This window comes from Thunnus albacares, chromosome 14, assembly GCF_914725855.1.
Source record: "Thunnus albacares chromosome 14, fThuAlb1.1, whole genome shotgun sequence".
Classification (NCBI taxonomy): Eukaryota; Metazoa; Chordata; class Actinopteri; order Scombriformes; family Scombridae; genus Thunnus; species Thunnus albacares.
The window spans coordinates 10,727,385-10,736,187 of NC_058119.1; the positions used below are offsets into that span (position 1 = coordinate 10,727,385).

An 8,803-nucleotide genomic window follows, 5' to 3' on the forward strand; every position below is an offset into this window, starting at 1 on the left:
CATATTGATCTTTCATTATCTTACTACAATATACAGTATTGTATATAGTGATGTCAAACAGGATTATTTATATGAATTGTATAATAACCGGACCTAGTGTTCGCTAACAGACTGAACAGTGCTGGAAGCAGAGAGACACCACAATCTGTTATTTACCACATGAGGATTACTTTACGGGATTACCCAGCATCAGTCACTGTGTCAGTAAGCTATCACATCACATCCACATGGATAAAGTGACAATGTGCATATGTAGTCTTTTAAATATAAAGATGCTTTTATTCTGGGTAGTGATGCCATTTGTTTGAGGTCATTGAGAGCAGAGATTTTACCAGAGACCAGATTTACTGCAACTCATCAGTGCTAAATTGTTGAGTTTCTCCAATACGCCAGACTTCTAAAATATTAAATCACATGATAGTTTTTGTATCATTGAATATTCTTTTTCTTCTGCTTTTAAGCCCTCATCTACTGAGGTAAAGCCTGTACTTTGGTCCCAGAGGGAGGTCTTGCATCACAAGCCCCTAATCTCTAAAATAACATACACACTTACTATTCTCTCTCTCTCTGCTAGTTCAACCTCATACCACAGACCTCTAATCCTCCACTGAGGGACCACAGCTCCCCTGCACACTTTGTGGTTGTACGCTGATGGTCCTTCTGTGCTGTGGTGTCTTTCAGCCAGCTGATGTGAGAGGCTGTTGGTTTGGGCAGTTGTCGCCCTGCAGCCGGATGAGCCATGGGGAACGAGAACAGCACAACTGAGGTATTGGTAAGGGCAAGCTTGCTGGCATTGGATGGCTGGGATTGCTATACTTGCTGCCCCCCGTGCTGTTACATACCTCGAACTCTTTCATGCACGGAGGACTAACAACTAACAACACTTACTTGCATGATTACTAACTGCTGGCTTCAGTAAAACACATAGGATGTCCATGGAGCTTTATGTGTATTTCCATGCTTAATTGAGGCTTGTCTAATAAGCTATTTTAGATAACACTCCTTGGACTATGTAGTGGTTAACTGTTGTAAAGCAGAGGTTAAGATAAATATTAGACATTTAAGCTATGGCTCTAACAATGTGAGTGTTCCTGCGTTAACTGCTACACAGCGTGCTACTTCCAAACTTCCGTTTCTTGCTGGACTGTTTTAGAACCATATTACTATGATGGTTTACAAGATTTGCTTTTTTTATAAAAGGCCCGTTGTGTATGCCTCCACTATGAATGTAGAGATATTGTTGCAATTAACTCTAATTTTTGCTGTAAGCTGTAATTTTTTGCAATTACAACGTATTTTATATGTTGTAATTGCGCTATTCTGAGAACAACAGTTTCAAAAAAGTCTTCTCCACATGTGACTAGAGCACTTCAACTGTGGAATTCAGGATTATCTTAATAGGATTAACATAAACATTTGTCTCATGAGCTATAGAGGCTACAAACCATAAGGTACAACTGGAGAGTGGGGTTTAACATAGTTAGCTTTGCTTCAAAAAACAATGGTGATTTTGTTTTCAGTGTGTTAATGCATACCTCTACTGCTAAATACTGTTGGTTTTCCCCTTGAAGATCTCTTGTTGAACTGTTTCATTCCCCATTACAGCCAGAAGAGGGCACTCCAGAAAATGTTGTTCTGTTTCCACCTCAGGAAAATCAGAATGACTCGCTGAAGGTACAATATTGGTGTGTGAGAGAGTATGTGTGTCTGAGAGAGAAATTAGCTTGTGTATTAGCTTGTGTGCATCTTTTCAGGTTGCGGTTGATATTTTGAAACTCAAAATCAGAAGCTGTATCTTTAAACTCAATTTAAGAAGGACACAGAAAGGACACAGTCGTGTTCCTGCTGCAAGACATCTTTTTTTTTTATTGCAACCCAAGCAGTCAACATTGCTCTGTTTATTGTGTGTGAAAATCCCCCCCTGCTTCCACTCTTACAAACAAAGCAATCATACTTCCAGTTCTAGGTTATAAAGTGACACACAGTGGAAATCAGCAGCTTTCCAACATCTTATTCCGTGCACATTCATGACAGTATCACGTCAGGCAACACATTTTTTGGCTATTCAAGTGTGCTGTGATAAACCAGTTAGACGCGATTTATTTTTATTCCCCTTGACATCACACTCAAATGGGCATGACATTGCAAAATGCATCCTCTTGAAGCTTTTATTTCCTGCAGATCCATCTTGAATTACTGCCCTTGTCTGATTTTGTGTGTTTGCATTATGTCTTAGTTATTTAGGAGGATATCAAACATAGGAAAGGTCCCAAAAAATCCAAAGAGGATACTACTTCTAGAAAAACAGCCACAGGAGACACTTGAATACAAACTAACCAGCTAAAAATATCCAGTGCTCTAACAGATGTTATGTGTTTCTGACTTGAGAACCAGTCAAGAGGAACTGGCTTTAAATGGTGAAGTGTGTGTTAATTAGGGGGTCATGGGGGTAATGTTGCTGTCATGTCCATCTACTGGTGATGATGTCACACATTGGCAACGCTGAGAGGTCAAAGTTGTATGAGGGAGGAGCTTTTATTATGATGCAGGAGGATAATGTGTGTGTCAGTTTGTGTGAAGCCTCTTGGAGTGTAACCCGATCCTCTCTTAGGGGGTCAATGCAGGCCTGACCCTTGGCCTAATTCCCAGCATTCACCTGCAGAGGCACTGTCACAGTGCAACCAGCCAGAAGACACAGCAAGGGAAAGGCGGGGAGGAGGTCGGAGCAGAGGTGGATAGGGAAGGGCAGAAGGAGGAGAGGAGGGAAGGGAGATAGAGGAGTAGGAGGAGGGGATAGAGAGAAAGCTGAGTGGAAAGAGTTTACAGTAGAGGGGGAGGAGAATTCTGAGCACTTCCCTGTGGCCAGCCCATAGTCAAGTCAGTCAGTCTCAGCAGCAGTGTTTGTCAGTGCGTGGTAGTATAGTGTTTCTGGACTCCACATACACACACACATGGCAAGAGCCTGAGGAGGTTCATGGAAATTTAACAGGGGAGCGGCAGCAACAGAAGAGAGGACAGGACTGTGAAGAGGAGGAGAGAAAGGGAGGAGGAAGTTAGCTGAGTCAGTACAGGAGTGGAGAGGAGAGGAGAGGAGAGGACAGGGAGCGTCAGCAGCATGTGTTGCAGCATGTTTGTGTTGTCGCCTGCCCCCTTCAAAACACAGAGCCCTGCAGAGGCTGCCTGTACTGTGAGGAAAGTAGAAGGGTAGCAGAGGAGCTGCACTGCACTGTCGAGTCACCTTCAGCACAGTGGAGCACACTGCTGGGTAAGTGCAACGCACTGTGGAGATGGTGTGATGAAACTCAAGGAGAGAGGTGTGCTATTTTACACAAGAAAGTGGCCTGGATAGGGCATGTTGAATCTGTTAATGTCTTTATTTGTGACTGACTGTGCAAGTGAGGGCCTGTTCCTGCTTCAGCACTGTCCTGTCTGTGTTTACAGTAGTCATGTGTAAAGCATTAAAGTTTAGTTAGCACATGGGCACTGACACGTTGAGTTAACACTAAGTATCACTTACTGACTGTTGGACAAGCAGCAGGCTCCAGGCAACCTCAGCGTTCTTTCTGTTTTGTTCTTGTGGGTTAATTAATAACAGACAGCGCTTTCTGTGAGTAGGTAAAACAGACGGAAACAACGGCTGTGGTTTTCCGCCTAACTGGTTATGTTTGACCTCACTAATGACCTTTTAAAAGGCCGATAATATGGCTGTAAACTTGGTTGTACCTCTCCACCTGGTGCTGTTTCTTGTCATTCTGTCTAAGCTTTTCTGAATGGATATTTGGGGCTAATATGTTGTAAGCATCACACATTCACAGTTTTCAGTATGACATTAGTTGGTTGTCGTAACAAGGTGAGAGTTTGGGCAGGAAACAGGAAACCAACACACGTCAACATACAGACAACTCATGCTGTAACTGTGTTCATCTCTTTATACGTGACTGCTAATGTGTCAAAGAATTTCTTAATAAATCTTATTATGTAACGTTTACACAGAAAATCACAAAAACAGGGAGATCAAATGCATCCAGAGTGACACTCTCACCTGCAGCTGGGCTTTTTTGGGTTCATTTTCTTTCATTCTGCAGCTCTTTAATGTTTCATGTTCTCATGTTTTGTTGTTGTTGTTGTTGTTGAGCGTAGCAGGAGTAGTCTAAATTAGTACATTTAAAAATAACTGAATGTGGCTCAAGCTGTGTATATGTAGGTGTGAAGAGAGTGGCTACAGACTTTGCTTACTTTCTTGTAAATGGTGCTTTAACGTGTTGTAGTACAGTGAACATCTTTTTATAGCAGTTCATTGGAGCAACACTGATGTTTGTGAGAAACAAAATTCTCCATCTATGCTGAATGTGTCACACAAAGGAGGCTCTTTGTAGTGGTAAAACAGGTGAGGCCAGTGACTCAGAGCTTCCTCACTGTACACACACACAGCTCCACTTGATAATCTACCTCCAGTATCCTCATCCAGTAACTACGTCACTGAGTTCAAACTAGAGCAAGACCTCATGAGATGGCACTGAGGAGTAAAACATTTGATTGCTTTAAACTCATAATTTTATGCAAATATGGCTTGAAAATCTTTTCCTGCATTAATGTAACAATAACCTAAATGCAAGTGCTAAAAGGATAAAAACAGTAATACAGGTGTATAACAGGTAAAAACTGTTGCATCCAGTCTGGTCTCCAAAAATGTGTTTCAAAGAATTGATTTCGTCATCATCTCTGCTTGAGCCACCTCTGCTAGTGTGCAGCCATGCTGTCTACTACTGGCTCATAAATAATCAATGAATGGATTCACTTCATAATCTCAGCCCATCCTCAATAGACAGCATTACCCCTGTCACATTGTATCGCTCTGCACTCACACTGTTGAATCAACTCGTGTCCTACTAAAAACAAGATCTCTTTTTGTAAGAAACAGTTCATTTACACATGTTCCAAACATACTGAATGTTACCAGGCTGCATTATATCTGTACATGTTTGTATGTGTTTCATATTTATATTTTATGTCAGTTTGCATCTGAGTGGGTGAAATAAGGCAAAACTTTTGGCCTGAGTTCACATGGCGGGTCCACAGTTGAGTCTTTTCTGTTGTGAGGACAGTGTTGTTAGAACATGACGCCACAGCCAAATGTTGTGGTGAGTGGCTGTGGTTGAACTTCAGAGAGACAAAAAACAGCTTTATTTAGCTAAGTGCTACAGCAGGTGTTGTACATACATGAGATTTCAAGCCAGATTACACTTTGAACGCAGTCTCTACAGGTTTGTTTTTTTTTTTTTTCTTTTAGAAAAGTGAATGGTGGAGCTTAATAGACCTCTTAATTATTTACTCAAGATAAAGGGGGAAATTAAAGTCATCTAAATAATCTACTCTAGACAATGATTAAACCATGTATATGTCTGATTATATCTGTCACAGTCCAGTAGGACTGCAATGGTTATTCACACTCATACTGTAAAATTTTACTCACTTGGGGAAAAAAATGTCCCAGACTTCCTTTAGAGGTGCCTCTGGCTACCTAAGGGAGAAACACCAGACTGTAATGACCGTACATTCATTTAATTGAGGTGCTTTTCCTTCAGGAATAATAATTAAATGACACTTAAGAGCAGAGTGTAAACAAAGCTGCAGACATCGGGCCTGTAAAGTGAGCCTGACATAAATTCTAGGCTTTATTGCTGGAAATAATCCTTTAATTCAACTAATAGCACAAGCAAAGTAAGTTGAGAGACAAAGATAAGGTGTTTAGAGACACATTCCAGTCAGTATGACCTTTGCATTACTATACAAACAACACCATATTTAATAGATTAACACATGGGTGGAGTTATTTGTTCATCTTGTTTGGCTTTGAGCTTTAAATCTCTTGGTGTTCCCATGTTTGCTTTCAACACGCTCAGACTTGTTTAAGTATATAAAGTATAACATCATGTAGCATGTAGCTTACCATGAATGTGTCTCACTGTCTCACAGGGTGAAGCTTACACCGAGAGTTTGACCCAGAGGGACGACAGAACGCTGCTGACTGAACCCTCCACCAGCCAGCAGAGTCTGCTGTCTCAACCAGTGCTACCAGACGTCCCAGTCATCACTGGAGTGGAGGAGAGCAGAAGTACAGCTGGAGACCAGGAGGACAAGGGGGAGCTTGAGTTTCCTCATGACCTGCTACCCAGTCTAGACTTCAGCAGTGAGCTCAACATCTGGGAGTCCTCGTTGGGGTAAGTTTGGGGTTACACACACACATACACACGCACGCACCCACATTATTATGCAGGTAATAACCATAATAACTATCACAGCTCCTCCTCCCACACACTGACTTGATCTCACAGAAAGAAGAAAACAAGTTCTTGCTTGGTTTTTAGTGGCTGTTCCAGTTCTGAGGAAGTATGAATCATGCAAATATTTTGTTTTGAAAAAAAAAAAAATACTGTAGGAAGAGGAAAACCATTAGGTATTCTTTCTTTAAATGGGTCCCCAAACACTTTCTCTTCAAAAGATACACAATAAATAGGTGTCACAAATGACCTCATACTCACTTTTTGCTGTCACTGTATATCATAACTAGTTTTTAAGTTGCATAATGGCAGTTTAAAGGTGCTCTTTAAAGTATTTTTATTTGACAAAAACAGCTCAGTCAATCAGACATTGGGCAAGAGGGAGGGAAAACATTTAGAAACAATCACAATTTAGCCATAGCTTTATTTTCAACTGGCGTTTAAAAGTCTAAACTTGATTAAACTTGCTTACTCAAGTGTGCAAATATTTGTGACATAAGCAGTCTATCATACTTCTAACGTTTATATTACCAAAGTCATTTTTTAAGGAGGTAAAACATTAATTATAGTATAGTGATTAGATACAACAGCCTGGAAAATGCACATTCAAGAGCAATAAAGTATCATATTATTATCACATTACTGTATAATAATGTTCTGGACATTTATTTATGCTTGATTTATAGCCTTACGGGAACAAATCTGCACAAGATATTAAGTCAAGGTGAAATATAATAGATACTGATTTGTTGCATGTGTGAACGTGTCTGTGGGTGTGTATGTGTGTGTGTGTGTGTGTGTGTGTGTATTGTGGATTTGTATAAGCAGAACTCAGACTAGCTCAGATGAGAGGAAATGTGAGCAGGTGAACCCCTTGCTGGCTGGCTTGCAGCATCACATGGAAGTCAGTCGACCACTGGTGGTTTTAGACACAAGGTACCACACAGGCTCTGCATGATGTGGGATAGGGAGTGTCTGCTGTGGTAGACTGGATGATGAAGAGTAAAATCAGGGAGCATGGAGTGAAACACAAAGATGACAGAATGATAGAATGTTGCTTTCTTATACTTGAGTGTGATGGATATTGCTGCTGTGTGGGTGTTATCTGTACAAACAGACCTGACTTGAGTTGTGGTAGTCTGTTTCTTTAATGCTTGAGTGAATTAACTGCAGACTGACTTTATATTCTGCCACAAGTGTTGCCTGGCATTCTGCTTTTGTCTGAGTGCTGAGGCTAATTGCACTAATTTGTTTAAAGGCTCACTGTGTTCTTGGCTCATTGCAGTTGTATAATTACTTTATGTTAATGTGTGAATCTGAGAATTTAGAGTAGTGTGCAAACTTTCACCGAATTAACTAAAAATGCTCATACTTTCAAAAAGAGACATAAAAAACATAAAGTGTATGCTTTTCAAGCTTAACACCCCAGAATAGCAGGATATACAGAGTTTTAAAATACAATACTGCAAGAAACTCCTGGTCTCAGGCCTCAGGTAGATATGGCACATGACAGCTTGTTGAATAGCAAAACTTTATGCCAGCTGTGGGCAATTTAGTCTATTTTGCTGTTCTGCCTTTCAGTAGGGAGTGCTAACTCCAACTAACTGAATTAGTTACAGATTTGTGTCAAAGAGGCCAGTGAGTGAGGTGAATGAGTAAGATGCTGTCAAGGGAGAGCTCATGTTTACAAGGGACTGACGGAGCCTGTATGGAGCAATCATATGAGCCTGTATTAACCAGTCACCTGCTTAACCAGTCTTAATGGCATTTTGTTTCTCACTTTTTTATTTTGCACCTGGGTATGAATAATGACTTTGGCATAGTGGTTTCTGCATGAGTTACATGAATAGATGAGATGTGTAGGGTCCTGTGCATTATATAGATCATATATACAATGACATAATAACAATTATGATAGAGTGGAAGTACATGTATCTCCTAACTAAGTAATAATGATGGATCTATACACTCAGTGAGGCGAAGAGATTAAAATGGTCCCAAAGCATTATCCTGCACTGCTGGCTAATGGCTTAGCAGTGACTCAGCAACTGAATGGCACAAAGCTAGCCTAATTGTTAAAGGCATTTATTCCAAGCACTCACATTATGATGCTAGCTGTGTACTTGTGTTTTGTAGTGCAATGTCACTCCCTTAATATCTGATTTATGAGGTTATGGGATTTTTTGCATGACCATTTGTAAGTTTGTTTATCTGGTGAGAATTTATTATCATCCCCTTTTCCTTAAGGAAATAATAATATTAACAAGACTGTAATAATAAGTATAACATGTCTCATGCAACATTTACAGTTTAATTAATTGTCTTTTACATAAAAATAGTCTTTTGGAATTACTAATAAATTATTTCGATTATTATTATTATTATTATTATTTGATTTTAATTCATTATTTTGATCATAATTATGGAATAGACAGCATTGCTCAGTACATAAACACAGCACACAGCAGCCTCATTGAAATAAAGAATTTATTACTACAATTCTTAGTAGTTCATCCTATAAC

At 40.0% G+C, this 8,803-nt stretch overlaps 1 protein-coding gene across 2 annotated transcripts in view; it reads left to right on the forward strand.

Moving 5' to 3' along the window:
* The window catches only part of tacc2 (transforming, acidic coiled-coil containing protein 2), a 61,012-nt gene that overhangs the window by 10,308 nt on the left and 41,901 nt on the right, over positions 1-8,803 (forward strand). For both annotated transcript variants that reach the window (XM_044372743.1, XM_044372744.1), the window contains 2 exons: positions 5,977-6,221; positions 7,110-7,217. In XM_044372743.1, coding sequence (XP_044228678.1) covers positions 5,977-6,221; positions 7,110-7,217 — 353 coding nt within the window. The remainder of the gene's footprint in view (positions 1-5,976; positions 6,222-7,109; positions 7,218-8,803) is intronic.